Source organism: Danio rerio, chromosome 5, assembly GCF_052040795.2.
Source record: "Danio rerio strain M-AB ecotype USA chromosome 5, GRCz13ab, whole genome shotgun sequence".
Lineage (NCBI taxonomy): Eukaryota > Metazoa > Chordata > Actinopteri > Cypriniformes > Danionidae > Danio > Danio rerio.
In genome coordinates this window covers 56,264,411-56,291,676 of record NC_141025.1, presented here as the reverse complement: position 1 = coordinate 56,291,676, position 27,266 = coordinate 56,264,411, and the positions used below count along the sequence as shown (strand labels likewise).

The 27,266-nt window shown below is 35.3% G+C and overlaps 2 protein-coding genes across 14 annotated transcripts in view; both read left to right on the top strand.

Annotated features, from left to right (window-relative positions):
• Positions 1–3,284: 3,284 nt before the first annotated feature.
• entr1 (endosome associated trafficking regulator 1) lies at positions 3,285–12,934 on the top strand. Of its 13 annotated transcripts, XM_087252936.1 has the most exons (10): positions 3,309–3,339; positions 3,515–3,612; positions 3,767–3,858; positions 6,789–6,934; positions 7,019–7,193; positions 9,209–9,282; positions 9,431–9,542; positions 9,967–10,029; positions 11,647–11,786; positions 11,886–12,453. In XM_087252936.1, the coding sequence occupies exons 2-10, from the start codon at positions 3,573–3,575 to the stop codon at positions 11,968–11,970; spliced, it is 927 nt and encodes a 308-aa protein (XP_087109062.1). In that variant the 5' UTR covers positions 3,309–3,339; positions 3,515–3,572; the 3' UTR covers positions 11,971–12,453.
• A 1,031-nt stretch (positions 12,935–13,965) lies between these two features.
• snapc4 (small nuclear RNA activating complex, polypeptide 4) overlaps positions 13,966–27,266 on the top strand; it is a 29,679-nt gene continuing 16,378 nt past the window's right edge. Inside the window, 11 exon segments of the mRNA NM_001258410.1 lie at positions 13,966–14,243; positions 14,350–14,428; positions 15,823–15,961; positions 16,192–16,232; positions 17,137–17,239; positions 21,052–21,074; positions 21,207–21,344; positions 21,422–21,547; positions 21,625–21,703; positions 21,798–21,879; positions 23,312–23,413. Of these exon segments, the coding sequence (NP_001245339.1) occupies positions 15,841–15,961; positions 16,192–16,232; positions 17,137–17,239; positions 21,052–21,074; positions 21,207–21,344; positions 21,422–21,547; positions 21,625–21,703; positions 21,798–21,879; positions 23,312–23,413 (815 nt within the window). The 5' untranslated portion in view covers positions 13,966–14,243; positions 14,350–14,428; positions 15,823–15,840.

Sequence of the window (27,266 nt, the reverse complement as noted above, 5' to 3'; positions counted from 1 at the left end):
ATGAGTGCCACAGTACATGCACCTCCACTTCGTCAGGCGTCGCTGGTGTTCTGTAGTGAAGAGTTACAGCCTCCCGAGCTGCCCGGGCTCCATGTCCGGCAAAGCGGTGACTGGGGGGGAGGCTGATGAAAGTTGTGGCCACTGTTCGGAGGTCTTGCTGCAGGTACGATGACGCATATCCAAGTGTTTGTCCACACGGATGGCCAACTCAGCGAGTTGATCAAAGTGTTGAGGTAGATCCTGAGTAAAGGAGTTCCTCCTTTACATCAACATTGAGACTGTCGATAAAACGAGCGATGAGAGCTGGCTTGTTCTATTGGCTAGTCGCCGCTAAAGTGCAAACTCGATGGCATAGTTGACGACTGACTTTCTTGATTGACAGAGACCAGTGAGCTGACGGGAGGCTTCACACCCAAACACAGAATGGTCGAAAACTTTTACCATCTCCTACTTGAAGAGCGAATAGCAAGAACAGCACTCAGAGTTGGACTCCCAGACCGCGGTGCCCCACTCTCGCCCGACCAGAAAGGAGCAACCTAGAGCGAACTTCTGGGTAAGTGGCTGGCTGTAGAGAGAAGACCACTTCGCATTGGGTCAAAAAGGCTCTGCACCGGAGTACCAAGGAGGGTTATTTACTCGTGGTTCACCTAGTGGGAGATTCTCCAAGCCAGCCTGCCCACCAAGCTTTAAATGTTGCAGCTGACTGGTAAGCTCTGTAACCTGTGCTGCCAAACTCTCCACGGTGTATCTGGTGGCCAATAGGTCCTCTTCATGACGGCCAAGCAGGACTCCCTGTCGCTCGACGGCGAAGCGAATCGGGGACTCTCCAGAGGGATCCATTTTGGTCAGATTATTCTGTAACGAACCAGACCACAGGTGCGAGCAAAATAAGGAGAGTTTATTAGGCACAAGTTCAACACAGGCAGGCTGCCACACGCGGAGCCTTCGTGTGCGCAGCACTGGAAAGGTTAATGAACTTTCCGATGAGAACAGAAGGAACCCGTTTGGATGGTCAGTGAAGGTAGAGGACGAGAGTTGACAATTGCTGACAAACCCCGGCTGGGGACAGGATACTGTCAGGCACTTGAGAACTGGCGGAGCAGAGTGGAGGCAAGACCTGAGAGCACACACTAATAGCATGAAAGATAGTACTTACTGGACAGGACAAATACTGGGTTGATGAGTGAGAGTGGTTGATCCACAGACAACGAGATGTACAACAGATATGGTATAATTGTCACAAATAATAAAGATTCAGGGAGAGATCCAAAATGCGAGTGAAGAGTTTATTTGACACAGTCAAAAATAACCCAACAGGGAGGATGTGTAAACAAAGGACAATGGGGAACACAGGGCAGGAAAAAGGCAGATGAACGGAATCCAGCAGGTACTTCTCACAATCCTGAGCACAGACAGACACACATGAGCAAACACAAAGAACTGACAGGGAAACATAGAAGCGTCGCCCAGATATAGGCACGACAATGAGCCTCAGCTGGCGAACTAATCAAAACAGCTAAGTAATGTCATAGCATATGACCAAAACAAATACACGAGGACAAACAAAACAAAACCATGTGACCAAACATACACTGCGGAAAGCGCACAAATCTGCAACCATATTTAACAATATTTACCGGACACTGAAACAGACAACATAGAGGTATAAATAGAGACGCTAATGGGCTACAAGTGGAGGCAGGTGCTAAGGCAATGATTGTTAATGGAGAGGGTCTACAGCTGAAAGACAAAAACAATACTGAGAGTGTGGGAATTAATGAAATCAGACCTGACTCATGACACATGCTAAATAATTCAAATGAATCATTGACTTGTGCTGGCTTCATTAGTTTCAAAAAAATACAGATTTTTTATTTTATTTATAACGGCATCTTTGGAGACCTTTTTTTCAGGAGATACTGTTGTCCTAAAAAAAAAGGTAATAAACAATCGTACAAATAATTAGGAACGTATTACAGATAATTTTGGTAAACCTTGAAAACGGTTATCGTCCAATGCCTAATTACAACCAGCTGATGGGTTTTAGAATTTGCAAAAAGTACTTTTCTGAAATTATATTATTAAAGAGAATGTCTGAATATCCAAATATAATACCAATATAAATACCTCTTGTTTGGCCCAGTAGGCTATGTGTTCCAATTGTGGCTACTAGTACTTTCCCTAGTAGCAAAGAATTCTGGCCCAGATTTGGCATAAAGCTGGGACATCAGGCATTCATCCGGCACTGGCATACAGCATGTGGGCCAACCATGGCCTGGGTTTGGCAGAGGTGGCACCGTCTATAATGCGGCACACAAGATTTGGGCCAGATGTAAAACGTAGTATTTGGCCCAGATTTTAAAAATTGATTGTGGGCCACATGAGTTTGGCCAGTCTTGACCCACATTTAAAATACATAAAAATAATTTTTGATTAAATAAATCAATTCTACCATTCAGGTCACCGAGAAAAAACAAGGCCCATAGTGTGCCTGAAGCACAACGCTTCATAGTTTTATTAATTTTATTGCAATCGTGACACACCAACCTTACTGGCCCAGTTCTGGCCCAGTTATGAGTTATTAACTTGGCTGAGACTTGGCCCAGATATGGTCTGTGTTTGGCCCTTGTCTGGAAGCCAGATTTGGTCCAGTCATGTACCGTAATTCACTGCGGCATGTGGGCCAAGCAAAACCTGATTGTGTGGGCCAGAGAAATTTTGCTATATGGGTTTTATTATGTGTTTTTAGATAGTCATAGCTATGTATTACTAGTAGCATTCATTCATTCATTTTATTTTCGGCCTAGTCCCTTTTTTCATCCGCGGTCACCACAGCGGAATGAACCACCAACTTATCCAGCATATGTTTTACGCAGCGGATGCCCTTCCAGTTGCAAACCCAATACTGGGCACACTGTCACATTCACACTCATACAGTACAGACAATTTAGTTTATTCTATTAACCTGCAGCGCACATATTTGGACTGTGGGGGAAGCCTACACCAACACGGAGAGAACATGAAACTCCACACAGAAATGCCAACTGTTGCAGCTGGGACTCGAACCAGCGACCCTCTTGCTTCATAACATTTTAAAGTATGTTTTTTTCTTATTAGCTATCATTAATACCTTTAAAAGCACAAGAAAAAAAAACACCAGAATTATAGAAAATATGACTATATTAAACGTGAGGTCAGCATTTTTTTCATCATTAGACAGACTACAAACTACATCAGACCTGCAAAAATCTTTCTTCCACATCAATAGATGGCGATGCTGACGGTGTTTGCTGTAACTGTTCTTCTTTGCCGAGCCGAAGAAGTGACATGATGACAGCCGTAAGCGATGTTGCTGTTTCTAAAATACAATAATGATTTGTTTTTTATGGCAAAATTATTCGGCATTTATTGCGAATAACAAAAGCGTTTTTTTTGGAATACATTTATTTTTCGTAGTACTTCGTCGCTTGCATCTTTTACACACCGTGTAATGTTTATCTTTTATTTGCGTTAGGACTCAAAGTCTGTGGGATTAGCAAGTTTACGTTTCTGGTCAAGTTGTCTAAGCTAACATGTCCAGACACAAGTCGAAAAAGCTCATCATTGAAGATGGTACTTGTAACACTGCTTTTATTTTACCCTTTCTATTATGCAACATGATCAAACACTAGGCGTCTCTCTGTTTTCTATAGGCACAATAATATAGAATTCATTTAGACTATTTCTGCATATGATACTTGTTTTTGATGTACAAATTTACTTTCAGATGAGCCAAAGCAAGATGAGCTGAATCCATTTTCGTTCAAGGAGTTTATCCGAAACAAAAACCAGCCGTCATGTTCCACAGAAGCCACAGAGGTGAGGAATAATTTCACCTCACAGTAACGTTAGTTGAGAAATTGTAATTTGCCCATATCTAAATGTGTAAGAAATATGTGTAATTTAGATGGTTAGGTAATCGATATGTTTCATTTTCACTTCAGTAGTCCTGACAAAACGTATATACGTCAATAGTTGTTTTACTAAGTATAAATATTCACCTCTGTGCCTCAATTAATGTAGTTTAAATGTGCATAATGTTGCTGTATAAAGAGAATGTGGTTTTCTGAGTACATCAGAAAGACCACCAGACATGCCATTTGTATGCTTTTAATTTTAAATATACTTCCTGCAAACTTAACCTTCACAAAAAAATAATAATTACATGTTAAGTATTATTTTCTCACTCTTATAATATTTCAGACCTACACTCATTTATTTTTTCTTTGTATATACAATTTTCTAAATTTCTTCTGTTGTACTGGATGCAGAAAGTTGTACAAGTTTCGGATAACATAAGTTTTACTAAATACTGACACATTTGACATCATTGTGTGCTCTATACCTTTATAAACATTAAAGACATATTTAAATTTTGTATATTTATGTAAATGGATCAAAGACAAGGGGCTTTATTTTAATGATGTAGGTGCACAGTCTAAAGCGCATGGCACCAAAGGATTAAGGGCATGTCTGAATGCACTTTTTAAGGACGAAATTTTTTTTATCTGTGCCCCGGCGCATGGTCTTAAAGGGTTGTGCTTATTCTCTTAATGAGTTATGGGTGTGTTTTGAGCATAACGTGCATTACACCAGAGTCTCATCTCACATTCCCTTTAAGAGTCAGTTGCGTTGCCCCATGGTGCATTTGCTATTTACATGGCGGACTTTTAAGTGGAAAAACTGAACACTTAACTAGCGAAAAAACAGTTAAACAAACCATCTGCAGTGCAAGGATGAAGAGCAAACCTCCTCTGTTAGGCTTTTTTACTTGAACTTTTTACTCCTTTAAATTTGTGGAGTAAGGAAACAGTGTTGTACGCACTCCACTGAAGACATTCATTTGCCTACATATTTAATTCCTTTTGTTAAGCACAAAGATTTGTTTAAAAACTATTTCTAAATTCAGTTATAATTTCCAACAAACAAATAAATTAACAATAATAATGTGGTGGTAAAGTGTGGTCACAAAAAAAAGTGAGATCCAAACACGCGTCCTATTCTTATACACCATATGGTGATGAAAACATCTCCAAAATTCGACAGGTGGACAAATCTAAACTTGTTTTTATTCAAACAAATATAAATATGCATATAATAAATAAAACTGCTTGTAATAATAATGTTTTGCTATTGCAACTTGTCATGAAAAACTGTAAAAAACACACATATGAGGCATGGAGGTAGTGGTTTTTGTATTTATGTAGAAAATATATATATTTTTTTTACATTTTAATCCTTTAATTTTTTTCAAATATAAACATATTTGTGTATTGCTGTACATTCTGTGTGTGTATTAAGCAATGTGTAAGCGTTTGGACCTGCATAGGCGCATAACTAACGCGCTAGACTTTAAAGCAGCTTTAAGCTGGTCAATGGTGCACTCTACTTCAGTTCCTCAAAATAGCATCTGCCAACAATGCACCTTAACACACCTCATTCATAGACCCGCACACCCATGAGTCCACAAAGTGGCGCAAATGGATTTGCTATTTAAACAATGTGTGACAAAAAAATAGCAACACACCACACCAAACATGTCTTGTGCCTTATTGTCCCGGATGTATGATAGGGCCCAAGATGTTTAATTTTGGTGTCTGCATTAAATTCATTTTTACAAACTGACAAAAAACAGGGGGGTAGTGGGAAAATTAGTTTTAAGTACCAAGATTTAAAATTACAATTAATTATTATTTTGGGGCTGCACTGTGATATGTAATGTACATGAATTAATAAGGATTAATGTACAGAAAAATAACTATATTGTACTGTATACACAGTCAAGCCTGAAATTTTTAATACCCTGGCAAATTCTGACTTTTTTAAACCAGCAAGCTTTTTTGTTTGTTTGTTTGTTTGTTTTTGACTGGAAATGACCTATGTTTCTATCAACTTATGTACATGTTTGATATGTGCATAAAAATGGTTAATGAAAATGATGTGCATAAATTTAAAAAATGCCCATAAAAACGTTTGTGCATAACTGAGAAGGATAAACTTTTTGTTGATAAGGAAAGATGCGCATGAATTATGACTTCAATGCCACCACACATTCATTGCAAATTGGCATACTGTTCTCTGAGGTGCAGTAATACAGGCACGTGCACACATATGGCTCAACCTAAGCAGTGCACATGCCCTTTTCAGTCTTGTATAGAAAGTGCCATTTCAACATTATCTGAAGTGCCTTCGCTCTAACATCCCACCCCTACCCCCCGCTCTTTAGTTCGCGACAACCCACCCCGCTATTCAAATTGTTTCATCCTGCCTGCACATGCCCTTAGGAAGTCTCTGCACGGGCCTGCACTATTATATTAAATAAGACACACTCAGCTTTTCCGACCACAGCAAATTCCATTTTTACTTTTGACGTTTGCCTATCATTGGATGGAAACGCTGCTTTATTTGCACATCTTATATGCGATATTTCAGTTTTGTGCATAAATTTAATTTACATCTTTGGATGGAAACATAGGCTTCTCCCAAAACATAATACGATGTACTAGAGACATCATTATGGAAAAAATATTTTATTTAAAATTGAACAAATACTTAAAGTCAGAATTTGCCAAGGCTATGAATAATTTCAATCTTGATTGTAAATGTGTGTATATATAAATTCACACTATACACTATATATGCTTATCCTTTTGTGTCTTGAGTTGAAATAATTACACAGAATTTCATTAACAATACTTTTTTTCCCCAAAAAGAAAATAATGTTTTATAAATGTTCGATTTCCCCATAGGTGTACAATGGTGCATGCCTAGTCGAGCAGGACTATAACACCTCTATAGACTTTGCTACCAAGGGTCCTTTTTTCACTGATCCCTCTGCACTCTGTCAGCCTCCTGAAAGTGAACCCGACGAGACATGGATTGAAAGCCACCAACGGTCAGCCATTGAAGGTTCTCCTGACTTTGAACTATGTGGGGCATCAGACATCAGTGCTTACTCTGAGCAGTCATCTCTGTGCAGTGATGAGAGAGAAGCGGCTGAATGGGAACTGGGTCAGTCTGACTTCCTGCCAAAAAAGCACTTATCCAGAATCAGCACTGGAAGCTATGAGGGGGATGAAGAGACTTCAGTGATTGATATTTCCTTCCATCATAAGAGAGGCAATGCTGAAAATGGCACAAAGAATCTCCAGCAGGTATGTTTTTTTCCAGTAATGATGAAATGTCTCTAATGAATCAGTAAAAAAATGAGTAAAAAAATATTCAACACATTTCTAAACATAATAGTTTCAATAAGTAATTTCAAATAGCTCTTATCTTTGCCATGACAACAATACATAATATTTAAATAGATAGTTTTTAAGATACTAGTTTTCAGTTTAAAGTCACATTTAAAGGCTTAACTAGGTTAATAAGCTTAATTAGACAAGTTAGGGTAATCGTGCAAGTCATTGTATTACTGGTTTGTTCTGTAGACAATTCAAAACAAATTGTTTAAAGGGGCTAATAATAATAATAATAAAAACCTTAAAATGTTTTTTTAAATAAAAATTGCTTTTATTCCAGACAAAATAAAACAAATATGACTTTCTCCAGAAGAAAAAATATTTTAGGAAGTGCTTTAAAAAATTCCTTGCTCCTTAAACATCATGTGCTTTAATTTTTCAAATAACATAAATGATATTATATCGAATCGTGATAAAATTTGTCATTAACATAGATAATCTTGCCGACATATGGTGCAAAAGCAGGTCAGGGAGTCGCGAGTTCGTATCCCGGCTCGACGTCATTTCCCTACCCTACCCCCTCTCTCTCTCTCCCACTTTGCTTCCTGTCTCAATACTGTCCTTTCTAATAATAAAGGCAAAAAGGCCAAAAATAAATCTTAAAAAAACAAAAAAAACAATGATAAGCTCTAAGCTTTCTTTATTGATCTAAGAGCCAACCACACAGAAGAAATGTGCAACAATGGGAATCTAAAAGTTTGTTGATTGCTCTACTTTAAGGACAGTCTGGTAGGGGCTTACCTCCTTTTTCCCAATGTATCTTATTTCCTATTTTTCTATGCTACGTCTCAACTAGGGGATGAAATTTTTTCGGGAATCCCACGGTTCACAGAATTCCTGCGGGATGGGAGTCATCATTGCTTTTAATCATGATATTGGGACGGTACAGGATAAAATAGTTAACGGGAGCAGACAGAAATCAACCAATAGGATGATGACAAAAAATACACCGCCATTTTTGTAGTTTTCTTTCAATGTAACACAATTACAACGAACTACACGACCCAGAAGCCATAAGTGCTGAAAGAAGCAAACACTTGCGTAGAAATTGCGTGAATTGAATCAATATTGTTAACATGTTAATTAAAAAACTTTAATAAATGGGTAAAATGCGGCTTGGTGTGAATGATGTACTGTTTTTCTTTTATTTACTCTAACTGATCTCAAGAAAATCTAGAACAGGGACTCAGCAGCTGGTCTAAAACAGCAGATAAATTCAAATTCTATGTACTACCTAAAGAGTAAAAGTAGAAAAAAAAAATATATATGGGAGCGGTACAGGAGCGGGAGGCATTTTTAACAGGAGCGGGATTGGAGTGGGAGTCATTTTATCAGGAGCGGGATGGGACAGGATTATTTTTTAAACTTGGGTCTGGGAGTGGTATTGGACAAGATTTATTTTTGCGGGAGTGGGTCGGGACAGGAGTAAAATCCACTCCCGTGTCATCTTCTAGTCTTGACTGACTTGTCTTCTCCTGAAATGTGTGATGTTTGTGTATGGTCTGAGGGGTCCAATTTCGCTACATGTAATAATGTTGTGACAAATAAAGGTTCTTCATCATGTTAGAGATGTATCGAGTTTTCGGCATTACAAACACCTTGCACCTCGCAGCTCACCTGATATAATACACACATAAATGCATATAAATGTTGATAAATTTTTTTTTTTTTTTTCCAAATATTGAAAACTTTTAAGAATTTAAGATACTGATGACCGTTAAACGGAACATAACAGTCTTGTTAAAAAGCTCCATTGACAAAATAAATATAAAGCTGTCTTAAAGTTGTTGATTTTATTGCACGAAAACCCTTTTTTTATATTTTACCCATATACAGTACATTTGTTAACTTGTTATATTTTAATCTCTTCTCATTTTTAAATAAAAGTCTCTCAGTCATTTTATTTTGTTTGTATTGTGCTTCAGCTCAGAGAAGAAAATTCCCTTCTCAGAAAGCAAGTCAAAGAGCTAGTTAGAATGTCGGAAACTGACTCTAGAAGGTAAGCTATATTGTTAAACTGCTGGATGTAAATTTATGTCATTAATTCTTTTGAGCTAATTAATGAATTTAAAAGTATCTGTATAATTTAAGTTTGCTATTTGTCTTTTTTTCTTTATGATTTCTAATGCACAATCCAATTTGAATAGGATTAAACAACTCACAGATGAGATGCACAATAAGAAGTTACAGGAAGAGAAAGAGGCAAATGATTTGGAAGCAATGGTGCAGTCGGTAGAACAAAATCTTCAGCTAATGACGGTATTGTGCTAGTTTTTTAAGTAATGTTTATTCGATCAGAATAATGTTTTATTAATTTCAATTTGGGTCACACTTTGCAATTAGGGTTCATTACATGTACTAAGTATGAGCAATGTTTGTACAGTACATCATTAATTAATCACAGTTTAACATTTACTAATGCATTATTAACATCCAAATTCATGTTTGATAACATTAGTTAACACTGGGTTAACGAACTATAAACAACTGTATTTTCAGTAACTAACGTTAACTGACATGAACAAATTCTGTAATAAATGTATTGTTTATTGTGTCTTCACATTAGTAAGTGCATTAACTGTTATTAACTAATTACAACCGTATTGTAAAGTGTTATCCTGTTTTGTTTGTGTTAAATGTTTTAAGTGCATTTAAGGGAATAATTGTGCTTTATTCAATACAGAAGCGGGCAGTAAAGGCTGAAAATAATATTTCAAAATTGAAACAAGAGATGCTAATACTCCAGGTTTGTTTTCTTTTCATATGCACAAGTAGAAATGAATAAACTCTCCCTGGCCACTTTATTAGGTACACCCTACTAGTAGCGCGTTGGACCCCTTTTTGCTCTCAGAACTGCCTTAATCCTTCGTGGCATAGATTAAACAAGGTACTGGAAATAATGCTCAGAAATTTTGGTCCATATTGACATGATAGCATCACACAGTTGCTGCAGATTTGTCAGCTGCACATCCATGATGAGAATCTCCCGTTCCACCACATCCCAAAAGTGCTCTATTGGATTTAAATCTGGTGACTGTGGAGGCCATTTGAGTACAGTGAACTCATTGTCATGTTTAAGAAACCAGTCTGAGATGAGTCTCGCTTTATGACATGGTGCATTATCCAGCTGGAAGTACCCATCAGAAGATAGGTACATTGTGGTCATAAAGGGATAGACATAGTCAGCAGTAATACTCAGGTAGGCTGTGGTGTTGACACGATGCTCAATTGGTACTAATAAGCCCAATGTGTGCTAAGAAAATATCCCCCACACCATTACACCACCACAAGCAGCCTGAACCTTTGATAGAAGGCAGGATCCATCCATGCTTTCATGTCGTTGATGCCAAATTCTGACCCTACCATTCAAATGTCACAGCAGAAATGGAGACTCATCAGGCCAGGCAATGTTTTTCCAATTTTCTATTGTCCAATTTTGGAGAGCCTGTGTAAATTGTAGCCTCTGTTTCCTGTTCATAGCTGACAGGAGTGGCTCCCGGTGTGGACTTCTGCTGCTGTAGCCCATCCGCCTCAAGGTTTGGACTTGTTGTGCAGAGATGCTCTTCTGCATACCTCGGTTGTGACGTGTGCTTATTTGAGTTACTGTTGCCTTTCTATCAGCTGGAACCAGTCTGCCCATTCTCCACTGACCTCTGGCATCAACAAGGCATTTGCACCCACAAAATTGCCGCTCACTGGATATTTTCTCTTTTTCAGCCCATTCCTTGTAAACCCTAGAGATGTATGTGTGTGAAAATTCTAGTAGATCAGCAGTTTCTAATATACACAGACCAGTCTGGCAACAACAACGCCACTTTCTAAGTCACGTATATCACCTTTCTTCCCCATTCTGATGCTCGGTTTGAACTGCAGCAGATCGTCTTGACCACGTCCAAATGCTTTAATGCGTTGAGTTGCTGCCATGTGATTTGCTGATTAGAAATTCACATAAAGAGCAGTCAGACAGGTGTACCTAATAAAGTGGCCGGTGAATGTACACTGCTATTCACTTTCTTTTGTTATGTAAGTGTTTTGTAACTTTAAAACAAGGTTTCTGGTGTCGTCTGTGAGTTTATATTTTAGAACTGTAAATCCTATAAAAAGTTGTATTTTTCATCATGTTATTTTCATGTTTTGTGTTATACATGACTAGTGTTTGCTGCACTTTAATGTTGTTCTAGCTTCAATATTTATCAGTTATCTGAAGTATTCAACATAAAATAAGTACTTCTGTATTTCAAAATACAATCACTTTCATGCAACTATAAATGAATGGCAAACCTTGATGCCACTGCTGTTGATGTTTGCATTTGTGATCGAAATAATAACTTACTGCATTGCTTTAAACGTTGTTTCCTCTCAGGGCCAGCTTGAAGACTATAAAAGTGAAAACGAAAGGCTGAGACTTGGAGAAACGGCAGCCTTAGCCACAATGAGACACAATGCGCAAGTGGCCTCTGAATACCTCAACAAAGCAGCTCAAGATGCAGAGATCTCCATCAAGTATGGTTAACTATGACATTACAGTCATTTCAGAGTTACCGAAGGTGATTAATTCAAACTGATACCTTATTTTACTGAATGTGTTGTGTGTGTTTACAGGCAGTTGCTGACTGGAAGAGAGACTTTCTGTTTAGTGTCTCAGTTATTGTCATCCATTGACAAGATCACTGAGATTCATGACTGATGTGAAAAGTTTCCCCAACATGCAAACATCATGTTTTTTTACACTATAGAATCACTGTACTGTGGTATTCCACTATTTGTTTCATTCATCTTCATTGATATCATGTTTAGATATTATGATTTTATGACCAAATTAAGCTCTATATTATGAGCTTAATCACACAGATACTTCAGTATGTCAAATAGTGCCTTGAATTCTGTCATGAAAATCAAAAGATTTATGATAAATGATTTTTCAAAAACTTTTTGCACTTTTGTCTAAACAGTGAGTGAAGTTAATCCTTTCTTTAGATCTTTCTTTACACATTATTTGGAAGATTTTGTTGAGTTTGATGTATGTAACACATTTTTTATATTTTATTTCTGCGTTGTTAAGTAAAATCTTTGTTTATTTTAAACAAATTTAACTAATCAACACTTGATAAAGTGCCTTATATTGATGATGCCCTTCTCTTTATTGACCCAATAAAGATGTTTGTTTTAATCATGTGGTCCTGTTATTACTTGCAGGGTTCATTCGGTCATGGAAAACCTGGAAAAGTCTTGGAATTTTGACATGGCATTTTCCAGTCCTGGAAAAGTTTTGGAAAAACAGAAGAAACCCACAAAGTTTTGGAAAAATCATAGAAATTAGTTTAACAAATATCTTAATACTTAAATTAGGGCTGCACGATATTGGAAAAATCTGACATAACAATATTTTGTATTTCTATGATGTATATTGCGATGTTAAAACAATTTCACCAGATGATTCAAGAGGTTTATTTGGATTGATTGGGGGGATTTTGTAGAGAAAAATTCTTGAATAATATATAACAAATAAATTACAAGCATAGATAAATAAGCTAAAGAAAAGATAAAGGTGAATTATAGTTTTCAGGTATTCACTATTCAGGTACAGATATTGAATTATCAACACTTCATTGTATAATATTTAATCTTTATTAAAGTAACAAAAAAATGCTTGTGGCCGGGTGTTTAATTTAATTATATTGTTTAATATTGTTTAATTATATTATTTAATTATATTGTTTTTGTGTTCATTTAAGTGAAGGGTGTAATGAAAATGTCAAGTAACTTTTGGCTGAGCTATTTCTCTAAAAAATCAGCAGGTGATAAACTTTTACTCTATTATGATTAAACTACAATCCAAACATTGCATATTCTGCGATGTGACTATTGGGGATGCACACATTGCGATATCGATGCTTAACGATATATTGTGCAGCCCTAACCTGAATATAGGTTAGTTGCCTATCTTCTGTCCTTGGCCAAAAACTTGCTCTCACATTGTTAGTGCTGTTTAAGCACTATCAAAATCAATTTAACATGGATATAAAAACGATTTTTATTTTTTATTTTTAAACGTCATTATTTTTCTCATTATTTACCATGTATATTTAGACATTACATGAAACATTAAGTCATGAAAATGTGCTTAAAAGTTCTGGAAAAGTCATGGAATTTTAGTAGTAAAAATGTGTATGAACCCTGTATTTGTAAATCCAATATATACCAAACTTCTTAATATCTTTTATTATTTTAACTAACCATAATAGATTAAATGGATGCCAAATTTGAGTTGGAAAGATGAGTCTCTGTATAAATAAAAATGTACCAAAGTAATTAATTAAATGCAAGTAAAAAAAACTTATTAATAATATACAAATCACTTTTTAAATGTAAATTATGAGGAGGGTCTCATAATATACCGCAAGTGAATGATTAAATATACACCAAAAATAGGCAACACGCTTTCCACTGTTATATATTAATTTTAAAAGTCTTGCTGTGAAACAGTCTGAAATTGAGTGTCGCACCGTTCACCGATTCTTATTTTAAAAAATAATACTGAAAATTGTTTGTGATACAAAAGTTGTAGTGAAATTAAACAACATTGTGTCAAAAACGTGACTTTTTGACAATAGATGAGACTTTTATTATGAAGTGTTTGTCAGTGAACATGACGCACTTATCGCGCGACTCATGGTTGTACACACATGACGTACAAGTAACGTACAATAGTTTTATCAAGGTATAGAGTTATTGATTTGTAGAAATATCATTCCTATTTGTAATCAACCTTTAAAAGTAGCACTTCGATTTAATTTGAATAAGTTCAATTGTAGTTTACAACCCCCATGTGCGCTCTGCGTTTATGTGTATGTAAGTTAGACGAAGATTTAGGTGAGAAACGTGTGAAGTGATGCTGCAGGATTCAGCAGGTTTCTCTTATAGAAGAGCTGCAGAATGATGTTTTAACAAAAGGGTAATGTAAGTACACTGCGAAGACAGCCAATGGAACATTTTCATGTGTATGTTTAGTTTATGGCGCCAGACACTCAAGAACTGTTTTTTAAATGTCTTAGTTTTTCTTTAGGCTTAAAGCAAATACTTCAGGCATGGGACGGGGTTTCAATCGTTCACGGATCCGCAAATGTGACCTAATAATGTAAAAGGTAACGTCAACTGTTTCTCTTGTAAATAGGACCCAACATATACCCTGACAAATTATTATAAATGGGTTTAAAGTATCTCTATTAAAATATCTCCTAATTTATATATATATATATATATATATATATATATATATATATATATATATATATATATATATATATATATATATGTATGTATGTATGTATATATATATATATGTGTGTGTGTGTAAATTGAAAATATATAATTAATTAAAAAAATCTGTTCATATTTTCTAAAACAGCTAACGTTAACCAGAAAGTTATAGGATCAGAAAAATATCAATCTGTAAACATTTTTATATTTAATAAATGAGGAAAATAAAGATGCGTTATCATGTATGTGACAAAAAAGCATGCAAGTTTACAGTATACAGAATACTTTTTAGAAATTATGTGAATTAAAGTGCACAACCCAAAAGAAATAATGCTCATCAAACGGATAAGAGTTGGCTCACTGTAAAACAAAAATCGTTGATTTTATTTTATTTGACATTTTTGCATTTATGTGGGAAAAGCTCTGTTATGGATGTGACAGATGTAAAATTGGCAATTGTGTGACTTTGGTTAATCAAATATAATAGCTTAAAAACATTGACAGAAACATTTTTAAAGTACTGCAAAATACTTACACAAAAAATGCAGAATAGATTTCTCTATTTTAGTGAAAACTTTATGGCATGGTTGACATTTGCACGGAATGTGTGTGTGTGTGTGTGTATATATGTATATATATATATATATATATATATATATATATATATATATATATATATATATATATATATATATATATAAATTTTCTTCTTTTTCAATCTAGTCTATAATTAATTAGATTTTAGATAATTTAATTATTTTTTCTATTTCTCATTATAATTAATAGATTCTAAAATCTTTCGTAGACTATTGTGCATTTATTTTTATCATATATATTTTATAATTTGTTTTATTGTTTGTCTTTATTTTGATTGTTTTAATTATATTTCTCTTTTTTCCAACTCCCCCAATTGAAAATCCCTCCAGTAAATGTTAACTCAATATTTTGATTTAAATGTTGCATGTTTTATTCAGCTGTTGTCCATCCTAAGTGATGGTTACAAATAAAAAGCATTGCAATACATTCTGTAATATGGGGCAGATTAGATTACAAATAATAGGAATTCAGAACGCTTAACTAAATTTAGCTGGAGAGCAGTTTCTGTAATTCTAAAGACTTTTTTTTTAAATATAAAACTTTTTGACCTATGAAATATAACATATTTTAATATAAAATTGAAGCAAAGTTTCTCAAATGCTTAACACCCCTGCAGATAAGTGATAATTTTATCTGCAAATTGTGCAATTTTCAAAATTATTAACCGGTGCAAGGTTTTCAGGTTTCACCTTGTCCAAAAATGGCATCTGACGACTTACGAGCGCAGAGGGATAAAATACAGAGGGAGATTTTGGCTCTGGAGAGCACTTTAGGTGCAGACAGCAGCATCGCAGACCAGCTGTCATCGGACAACAGCAGTGGTGAGTCACTATAATTAAGAGATTTTGGGATCCTAATGGATTAACATTCATATAAAGGCCACATATTCTGCCAAGGTAGTAGGTAAACAGCTAGGATATTTAAATCAGTCTTAGAAATACTCTTGATGATTTGATGAAATTCTTACCTAGAATAAATAAAAATCATGGAATTTCACTCGTGAAAATTTGGTTTGTCTCTCTATAAACTGAATATAACATTTCTTTGACAGATTATGAATCTGATGACAGTGGACCAACAGTTAAAAGGGTGGTAAGAATCCAAATACATGCCTAATTATTATACTGTGAATGGCTACAACATGTATGAAATTAGACACATGCTGATGTTCAATATATCATGATCATGAACATGCTCAATAATAATATTGTAAGCATTTCAAAATAAAGTTTATAATTATTTGATATTTTAATTCTAGAGTGTCTTTTAAGAATATTCAGACTGTTGTATTTGCAAGGGTTGTTTATCATAAGACCAAATGCTTGAAGACCTAATTTGACAATTTATTTCAAGCAATAACATTTTCACATGTAAGTCTGGCCCACGACATTGAAACTTTTGTTAATAGGCCTTTTGTTTCTCAACTCTGTACAGAAAGGCTCCATTACTTAATGTCTCTAAAGCCAATGTCAATTTAACTAAAGCCAACTATAAAAGCAATTATTAACATTAGCAGATGTTCATTTCAAACATTGCTCCGAGCTGTATGCGTTTAAAAATTCTTTAAATGCAAAACTGACAGAATCAAAAACAGCTGATGGAGAATACACCAACTTGTGCATTATTCAGTTACAAGATGGTGGCAAACAGTCAAAAACTGCAGCCTGACAGACAAGCAAATACATATAAATGTGGATAGAAGTATATAGATTTGTATGTTTTCACTGACGGTCAATGTGATTGGAAGTTCCTGGATGAGCCTGTGTTATTTAGCAGGATAACAAACCTTAGAATGTTGAGACTGACCAATCAAAATTGATTATTTCAGATAGCTGTGTAATAACCAATGTTAACAAACACAACTTTGGATTAATTTCACTCAAGTAAATTTTGAACTATGAGTAATAAATGCTGCAAAACTTCACATTAGTAAATAATGTAGAGTTTATTGTACATAGTCTTTTTTTCAGTATTGCATTTCTTGTAATTTTTCTAGGAGCGTGATGACTTGGAGACAGAGCGTTTGCGGATTCAGAGGGAGATTGAGGAGTTGGAAAATGCACTTGGTGCTGATGCTGCTTTAGAAAATGTCTTACAAGGTATTGTAATTATTATATTATTTTTATTAACAGGGTTTTTTAATAATTATGATAAAATAACACACATTCTCAGTGGCCACTTTAGTGGGTTACTGCATTTAAAGGTCCAGTTCATCTCAAGATGAAAATTCTTTCACTGCATTAAAAGTCTATTCACCTAAAACATGAAAAAAAAGTTGAAGACATCAGAAAATCATTCAGGCAGTTCAATATAAATGTCTTTTGAAGATACCCAATTGCCTAATATAATGAACAGATAATTTTCTCATTCAATTGAATAAAAAAGCTTAAGCTTACTTGTATAGCACTTTTCACAATACTTATCAATTCTGTTCACTTGTCTGAACAAATCTTGTATGGAGCGATTGCAAATTGTGCAGAATGCAACAGCAAGGCTTTTAACTAACACCAGTAGGAGGTCACACTAGTCTTGGGCTGTATCCAAATTTTGATACTGTCAAACCTTCTCCCTATTTTACCTTGGTATACCGTAAATGCGACCTTAGGTTCGCGGTCACCTGTTTGTATTGTTCATATTAGAGATCTGCGCAGAATGCTTTCTCTCATTCGCACACACGCTTGCATGCACACACACACACACACGCACACACACACGCACACACACACATACACGCTGAGAAAGAGAGAGACAGCACCATGCACGCCCTCTCTCTCTCATTCGCACACACACAGACATAAACAGCATCCATGCGGCCCGCTCCCTTTTAAATTACACCAGAGTTACCGACCGCTCTCACACTTTTTTTGGAAATTTATTTCTCCATCACAAGAAATCTGTTCTGGTCACATGCGGGAATGCAGACCTCTAGTTCGTATTTACCACGTCTCCCTTCTCGTTCGGTGGAAACCAGAAATACTGCCAAACTGCAGGTCACTTCGACTCGCCACCTCTCTCTCTCTCTCTCTCCCTCTCTCTCTCTCTCTCTCTCCCTCTCTCTTTCTCTCTCCCTCTCTCTCTCTCTCTCTCTCTCCTCGTGATGACAATCATGCATAGGTATTTGTAGGCATTAAATAATTAATATTTATTATTTAATACTTGTCTCCTAAATAAGTGCATTGTTTATGACGGTTATAACGGTATTGAAGCTGACACCTTAGCTATTTTTAGATCCTGTGGTATACCATAGTACCATATTACCGCCCAAGCATAGGTCACATATCACTCCTGTGCTTAAGGCACTTCACTGGCTTTCTATTAGTTTTAAAGTAAATGTAAAATACTGGTAATTACATGTAGAGCTCTGCATGGTCAAACATCTCTTTATATTCAAAATCTTTTACGTAGTCACTCATGTAGCCGGTATCTGAGGTCTTCTGGAGAAGACCTTTTAGCCATTCCAAGAACTCGTTTTAAGACTAAAGGTGCCTTCCATGTCGTGGCCCCAAGGCTCTGAAACGTTCACCCTATAGCACTGAGAACTCTGGGATCAGTTGAACTTTTTGAAAAGCATTTAAAGACACATATTTTTGTTCAAGCTTTTAATTGAAAGTATTAGTGTTTTTGTACTTTGTTTTAATGTTTTCTTTCATTGATACGTGTTCTTTTACCTGTTTTCTAATATTTTAAAGCACTTTGTGACTTAATGTCTGTGAAAGGTGCTATATAAATAAACTTTTACTTACTTAGCTTCACAAAAGGTCAAAATCAGGAAAGTAAAGCATTTGTGTATAAGGTGGGTCGTGTATGAACAGAAACAATAAGTGCAATTGTGAACAGAAACTCAGCCACACTTGTGGCCTGTTGCACATAACAAGTTGAACAAACTCCATGTAGCACCTGTTCAGTGTTGACAACCAAATAAATTCAACCTGTTTAGGATCAGGTTATGTGGTTTCACAACAATTGACATAAACTTTTTCTGTTAACTCGAGTTTAACCCAGAGTTTGTGATTAGCAGAGTTTCACTTCTCTGTTGAAGATTAAGAGATATCGTTATCCAAAATACAATATATTTTCTCACAATTATAAGGCAGAAACAAACATTGTTTATTTAACAGTAGTTTAAGAATGAACTAAATGAAAATATCTCAGTGAAAATCAATTAACTGATTTTAGCAATGCAGGTTCACAAACAGTCCAAAGTTCTATTTGGTCCTATTTGGGTTAGTCATCTCTAACCCAGAATGAAACCTCTACCGGAGGAACCCAGTGGAACCCAATCAAAACCAACCAAACTTTTAAAATCTGAAATCTCATTGTTTGGTCAAACTATATCTGAACTTACCTGGGTAAAAACCCAAACTTTGATTGAGAAAGATTGAGAAAGCATGCAACAGAAGAATTAACGTCATTCTAGATCAATATTTTTTGACTTCAGTTAGCAAGTCTGAATGTTATATTGTTAATAATAGCTTAAATTAAATCTGTTTATCTTATAAAGTGATCGTGGCTCTTCAGAAAATTTGGATTAATCCTCTCAATTCATATGGGATTTTTTCCCCTTATGAGTATTTTGAAGTATCAAAATCTTCTAAGAAAAAACATTTGTTTTCTAATTTATCAGATTTCACAAAACGTATTACTTAATTGATGTTCAAAAGAGGAACCAATCTTATTGGTCCAGAACTACATAAGTGAGAAATGACAGGGATTTCTTAATTTGAGACACTTTAACATATTATCACTTTGGAATTATAAGGTCTGCATTTTAAAGGATTTTAAGTTACTGAGCTTTAAAGTTTTTGCTTTACATACAGCAAATGATATGTGTGTAACAGTTCTCTTTCATACATTAACATGAGAGAGACTCTAAACGTGCTCTGGCACATTGTTAATTAAAGCTTTGTTTTTCAAGAAATACAATCAGTGTGCTTATTAATTTAATTAAACAAAAATTGGTGTAACAATATGTTGATGTTGATTAAGTAATTTTTTTTTTGTTTTCTAAAATATCTAAAATATTTTAGAATACAGAATATTTTTGTTATTTAACATTCAAGACTGTGCTCAATATTTTTTACAATGCAGATGTTAATTTTATGTCGTTAGTATGGTAATATCTAATTAATTATATACTTTATATGAATTATTAAGTAAAATTTTTTAAATTATTTTTAAAAGATTATATTTATTGAATTATTGAAAGACTTTAAAACAATGAGCAAATAAGTTCAATAAACACTGAAAAATGTTTGACTAACTATATATATACACAAATAAAAATATTTCACATTTAATAATCTACATTTTTTTAATAACTGTTTCTTTTTCAACTTTTTTTCAACATATTTAACATTTCATCTCAATGTCAAAAAATGCTTTTAAATCATCACATTTACATGCATCTTTTCTTTTTCAGTTTCCTTTTAAATTTTAAGTGGTGCAGCATTATTTAGTCGACTCTGATTTTGTGTTTCTTATTGGTCTTTTCCACTGTCAATGGAGCAGTCTAGCTGAATGACAAAAGAAAACTTATTCTGATTGGTCTTTGTGCGTGCATTCGGAATGCAGATTGGCTGACAGAAAGAACCTTATAGAGCTATATAGAAGCTAGAGTTTGACTTTGTAGAGAAAATCTTTTTTTTTTTTTTTTAATAAAAAGTCTTAAAACATAAACAACTTATAAAACGGTAACACAAACTGTTAAAATGTAAATAAGCTGTCATTTAATAAGAATATGTCAATAACTCAATTTTGACAAAAATGTCCGATAGAACCTTATAATTCCAAGGTGATAATATGATAAATTACCTGAAAAATCTGTTGTATTAAAGAGTCTGCTGCTACAACTGCATTTACTTAAATAACATGTTTGTTCATTCTTCTTGTATTGTTCTTTTTTTGTTAACAGACAGCGATCATGACACTGACTCTGTGAGTTTCTGCATTATTCCTTAATACTTGATTGTGCTTGTTAGTATAGATTGTACATACTACTCTATATGCATAATTTTTTGCAGTTTAAGTTAAAATGTTAATGTTTAAAAAATGGTCTACCTTCAATAGAGTGAAGACAGTGCTGACGATTTAGAGCTTCCACAAAATGTGGAGACTTGCCTGCAAATGAATTTGGTCTATCAGGAGGTGCTAAAAGAGAAACTAGCTGAGCTAGAACAACTGCTCATTGAAAATCAACAGCAGCAGGTATGTGAATAACAACCTCATACCATTTAACTGTATTATTACACTATAATATCTGAAATCTCACTGCATCTCTACAGAAAGAGATCGAGGTCCAGCTCTCTGGCCCAGGCAACTCTATCTTCTCAGTACCTGGAGTTCCTCCTCAGAAACAATTTCTAGGATACTTCTTAAAGCCTTACTTCAAGGACAAACTCACCGGTTTGGTATGTTTATGTGTTTGACCCCAAAAGTCTTTAAAGTAATGCATTTCCATTTTACCCATTTTGATTTGTTTTTCTAGGGTCCTCCAGCTAATGAGGAAACTAAAGAGAGGATGAAGCATGGTAGCATACCTGTTGATAATCTGAAAATTAAAAGATGTACGTATTAAGACAGCATGCTTGTTTTTTTTTTTTTTGTTACTTGAATCTTAAAGATTATTTAATAATGTAAACGTGGTGTTATGTCTTTCAGGGGAGGGTTGGCAGAAGACTTTGCTGACCAATGCAGTTGCTAGAGACACTATGAAACGAATGCTGCAACCTAAACTATCCAAGTGAGTTCTGGATGGAAACATTAATATTTGATTGTTGTCCTGGGGTGTGTGTTCTTAAAATTCTGACGGTATGATAACTTAGGTTGAAAAAATATCATGGTTTCGCAGTATTATGATTACTGCCCTAAATATATGTTGTTCTTAAATGTCTAGTTAAAAAGCAAAAACTTTTTTCCTCTTTAAACACAAAATATTTTATTTTGAAAAAGTTTAAAAAATTTATAATAAAATTTATAATAAAATATATAAATAAAATAATAAAATAATAAAATTTATAATATCTTGGAAGAGTAAACATGTCAGACTAAATAATTCAAATCAATCATTGACTTTTGCTGTCTTTATTAGTTTCTAAAACACAGATATATTTAAAATTTAAAATGGCATCTTTAGATATCTTTTCAACTGGAGATATTGTTGTCCTAAAAAATGAAGAAAAAAATAAAAATGTAAACATGTAAATTTAAAAATCTTACACATACCTTGGGAATGGGAAGAAAATAGAAATAGGAAATAGAAAGAAAATGTCTGACTTTTCCAAAACGCTGGATACCTCAAAAACGGTCATCATCCCATGCCTATGTACCGTAGAATGATATATCATTTAACAAATTAAATTTTCTAAACTGCAGTTATTTTTTTTAAACCATGGGTTTTAGGAGTACCTTCTAAAAAAAAACTATAAACCTCAGGCTGTGAGTCGACAGCACTACCTACTGCACCACTGCGTCATCCTCAATCTAATCCTGTTATATGAAATAATCTTGCTCCCTGTTGCTATGACAACAACTCTTATATTAGTTTTGAAGAATACAACTATCCTGGACCATGTCAAATTGTCAATAATTTTAATCCAGTTAACTGAGTAGCCCACACATGAAGACCAAACCCCAGGAACTGTAGTTAGTGATGTAAAGTAGATGGTGGAGTGTAATGGCAATTATTTTCTTCCTGTTCACAAGGAATACATTTTAATCTGAAGACTGAAATTAAATAAAGTCTGACAAAGTTTGTCTTTTAATTGATTTAATTCACCGGATCAGTTTTACACAGATAGCCTCTGTGAGCAAAACCTTAATCAATTTAAAATATCAATATATAATTGTCAATCATCGATAAACGATCATCAATATTTAATGTTTCCATTACACGAGCAAATTCTAATTCTGGTAATTAAAACATAAAAGATTAAACTAACGTCAGATTGTTGCTGTAAATAATAAATGTCATCAATGTTCAGTTATGGAGCGTCAACTAAGGAGGAAACACTAAATTGTTGAACTACATTGGTAACAATGGAACTTGTGTATTTTGAGAAACACACCCCTGTTTCTTCAGTTTTAGTTTTGTTAGCTTGGCTTTTAGAAATACAAGATTTTTTGTGTGCATTTAAATATGTGTGAAAAGCTTGACATGATCTGTGTTTTCTTAGGATGGAATATCTCAGCAACAAACTGTGTAGAGCGGAAGGCGAGGAAAAAGAACAACTGAAAGCGCAAATAGAATTAATTGAGAAACAAATAGCTGAAATAAGGTAACGTCATTTTAAGCACTTTCATCAGAGAATATATACGATTATAACTAAATTACTATTCAAAAGTTTGAGGTCAGTAAGATTGTATATGGTGAAGAAATATATTTCATTCAGTCTTTTTAATGTTTCAGCATTCATTATAATTAGAAATTATAATAAGTAATGTTTCTTGAGCACCAAATCACCATATTAGAATGATTTCAGAAAGGTCATGGGACACTAAAGGCTGGATTAATGACAATTAACAATGCAGCTCTTAATCACAGACATATATCATTATTTTAATGAAATAATAAAATACCAAACAGCCATGTTCAATTGTATTAATGTCCCACAGTATTGCTGTGTTTCGGCATTTATTGATTACATAAACACAGCCTTGGTAAGTGCTAGAGCTGAGATGCCAAAACTGGGGGCTGCGAGCCAAAGATGGCCCATGGTAACTTTTGATTTGATTTGGTCCACCAGAAATTGCTGAGCTAGAAAAAAAGAAAAACTGAAATTAAAGGTTTGAATTAAATGTGAATTAAGCTGATTTTTAAAGGGTCATGAAACCCTAAAACACGTTTTTTTAGTTGATTACCTATATATATAGGACATATATATATATATAGCTCCTTTCACACAGTGATACCAGTAAATATCTGGAAAATTTCCGGAACGACTTTACCGGTATATTCAAAAAAGCGCTGTTCACACAGGCGAGGACGTTACGGAAATTTTCCGATAAGAGCATTCACACATCCATTCCAAAATACCGGTAAATTCTGACATCATTCACCAAAAATGAGCTTTAAACGCTGCGCTTCTATTTGTAAACATTTTACTAAATTACAAACTCTGTGGATGATCAATATTGTGAACAACTTTCGCAGGATCACTTTCGCATGTCGAGATGTTCATTATATGTGCGTGTGCAGGCGCTCACGGGCTGTTTCACAGGCACACGCAAAGCTTGAAGGTAAACAAACAACGGCTTATCATAAGCATCTCATCGATGATTATTTACACAGTTGGCATTAAGAAGAACATATAAATGTGATCTGACTAACTTCTAGCAGCTAAATGTGTCTGGAAAAATATTCAAAGGCTTTTATTCTCACAAACCGCACGGACGTAAACGCGTCTGACTGTTGTGATTGGCTAAAGCAGACGTCTCACGTCAGCACGTTCTAGACGTGCACGCGCTTATTACGGCAATCTTCCTTCTGCATTCACACAGCACAGCATTCCGGCATATTGCCGGTAATGTTACAACTTCTCTTTCCGGAAAATAGCCAGAACGAATTTACCGGTATTTTCAAAAAGAACCTGTTCACACATACAATCTTTCCAGAAAATTGCCGGTAATCTATTGAGACAATTCTAATGCTTTTAGCTTTAGACACTAACACAATGGATTTGATATGAAACGGACAAGATGTGCTTTAACTACAGACTGTCAGCTTTAATTTGAGGGTATTTACATTCAAATCAAGTGAACACTATATTATATGTAACAGTGTGCCTCCTACTTGTTAAGGGTCCAAAAGTAATTGGACAGAATAATAATCATAAATAAAACTTTTACTTTTTAATACTTGGTTGCAAATCATTTGTAGTCAATTACAGCCGGATGTCTGAAATGCATAGACATCACCAGATGTTAGGTTTCATTCCTAGTGTTGCGCTGCCAGGCCTTTACAGCAACTGTTTTCATTTCCTGCTCGCTTTCGGGGCCTTTTTCCTTTAGTTTTGTCTTCAGCAAGTAAAATGCAAGCTCAATTGGATACTAGTCAGATGATTGACTTTGGCCATTTGGCCACTGCATTTTTACATTGCATAACATTCCACTTCTTTCCCTTCAAAAACCTTTTGGTTGCTTTTGCACTATGCTTTGGGTCATTCTCCATCTATACTGTGAAGCAATGTCCAATGAGTTCTGAAGTATTTGACTGAATGTGAGCAGAAAATATTGCCTGAAACACTTCAGAATTCATTTTGCTGCCTTTGTCAGCAGTCACATCATCAATAAATCAAAGAACCAGTTGCATAAACAGCCATACATGCCCATGTCATGACAGTACCAACATGCTTCACTGCTTAAGCCTGGTTTACACTCAACATGTCCGCTAGTTCACTTGAGTATGCGCGGCGAACATGGCATCATCGATGTGTTTGCGGAGGTTCGCTTTGGGTGCACGTGACATGATTTCGGCTGATGGAGCAGATGGTTTTTTTGAAACTCGAGCGAGCACCACGTTTGATTTGAGTTAGATATGAAACACTTTGAGGAAATTTTGTCCAAAACTGGTACACCTGTACAGACATCTTTATGATTTGTGACCAGAAAGATAAACAGATGATCAATAATTCTTGGCTAGAAATTGGAATAGCCATGGGAAAGGAGTTAAGTTTTTGCTAAAAGATTTGGAAAAACCAGAGTGATAAGTTTGTTAAAGCCAAAAGAGGCCGTGACAAAAGTAGAGACCCAGGTACACAATTAGAGACAGAAAAGCAGAAATATGTTTTTCCACTAGTCATAAGTTTTACACTGATGTATAGATTACACTTTTGAATTTAAAACCATTGAATAGTTACAAAACTATAATCAAGGAACAAATTATTTCTTTGATAACTGGAAAGGAATATTTGAACCTAGCAGTTTACAATATACTGATGACCTGTTTTTTAGGCTATAGGGCGTACTCACACTATGTACAGTTACCTCGAACTGGGCCTAAGCACGCTTGTCCCCCCTCCCGTCTCCCTCGACGGTGAGCACTTACATTACAATCAAGCCTGGAAACGCTTACGTCATCGATTCTGCGCTGTTCAGTAGGCGCTCTCGCTCAGCACAGGGGAGATTTCTCGAGTTATATCGCTTTAGTCGTTAGGGATGCGGTGACACACAGTCAGAAATTTCGAGACTGTGCTCGCTGCAGAGCCATTTGAGCAGAGCTGAGCTCCAGCGAGGGGGAGCATGAGCTCTCGCTCATCCTCCTATAAGCTGTTTTAATGCGTACACCAACCCCACCCCTAACCCTACCCCCAGTGACATCACTCGTAGAAGAAGTGCAAGAAAGGAGGAGCGAGAGCTCAAGCTTCCCCTCGCTGGAGCTCAGTTCTGCCCAAATGGCTCTGCAGCGAGCACCACTTGGAAATTTCGCAGAACAGATCAGCCACTTTTGACACTCATAAACAATCATAAAGTCCTCGTGCTGCAGGAATTCAGAGGTTTGCTGAAGGTGCGCGCAGCTGTCGTGCAGTGAGGGGTTTGTGTATTTAATAAACTACGGCAGTTTGCGTTCACTAAACAGTAAAAATGATTAATAAATCCATATGAAACAGTCCCTTAAAAGTCACGTCTCGCTTTCAGTTTCAGGCTTTGACGCGTATTGTAATGTCAATTGTGGCAAGTATAAAAGCCTCTTCCATTTTGCGAGGTGTGCGCACAGTCAGCAGATGTGCGCAATGCGGCACCAGGAGAAAGTATAAGTCCAGCTTTAGGATCATGAGCAGTTCCTTTCCCTCTCCATACTCTGGAACAAGTTGATCTTGATCTCATCTGTCCATAGGATGTTCTTCCAGCACTGTAAAGGCTTTTAAAATTCTAATCCCACCTTCCTGTTCTTAAGGTTCACCGTTGGTTTACATCTTGTAATGAACCCTCTGTATTTATCCTAGTGTAATCTTCTCTTGTTGACTTTGCCACGACAAATTTTTTTGCAATCTTTCTGATGGGTTTGTTTTGTTTTTTCAGCCTAATGATGGCTTGCTTGACTGATTGCGACATCTTGGGACTTGACAGTAACAGATTCCAAATGCAAATAGCACAATTGAAATGAACACTGGACCTTTTATCTGCTCATTG

Bases quoted from the DNA above. Each gene is read 5' to 3' on its own strand.
- entr1 (XM_087252932.1), top strand. From the start codon at position 3,573: ATGTCCAGACACAAGTCGAAAAAGCTCATCATTGAAGATG. The intron at 9,543-9,966 runs GTATTGTGCTAG...TATTCAATACAG, and splicing joins AAAATCTTCAGCTAATGACG to AAGCGGGCAGTAAAGGCTGA. The intron at 11,787-11,885 runs GTATGGTTAACT...GTGTGTTTACAG, and splicing joins GATGCAGAGATCTCCATCAA to GCAGTTGCTGACTGGAAGAG.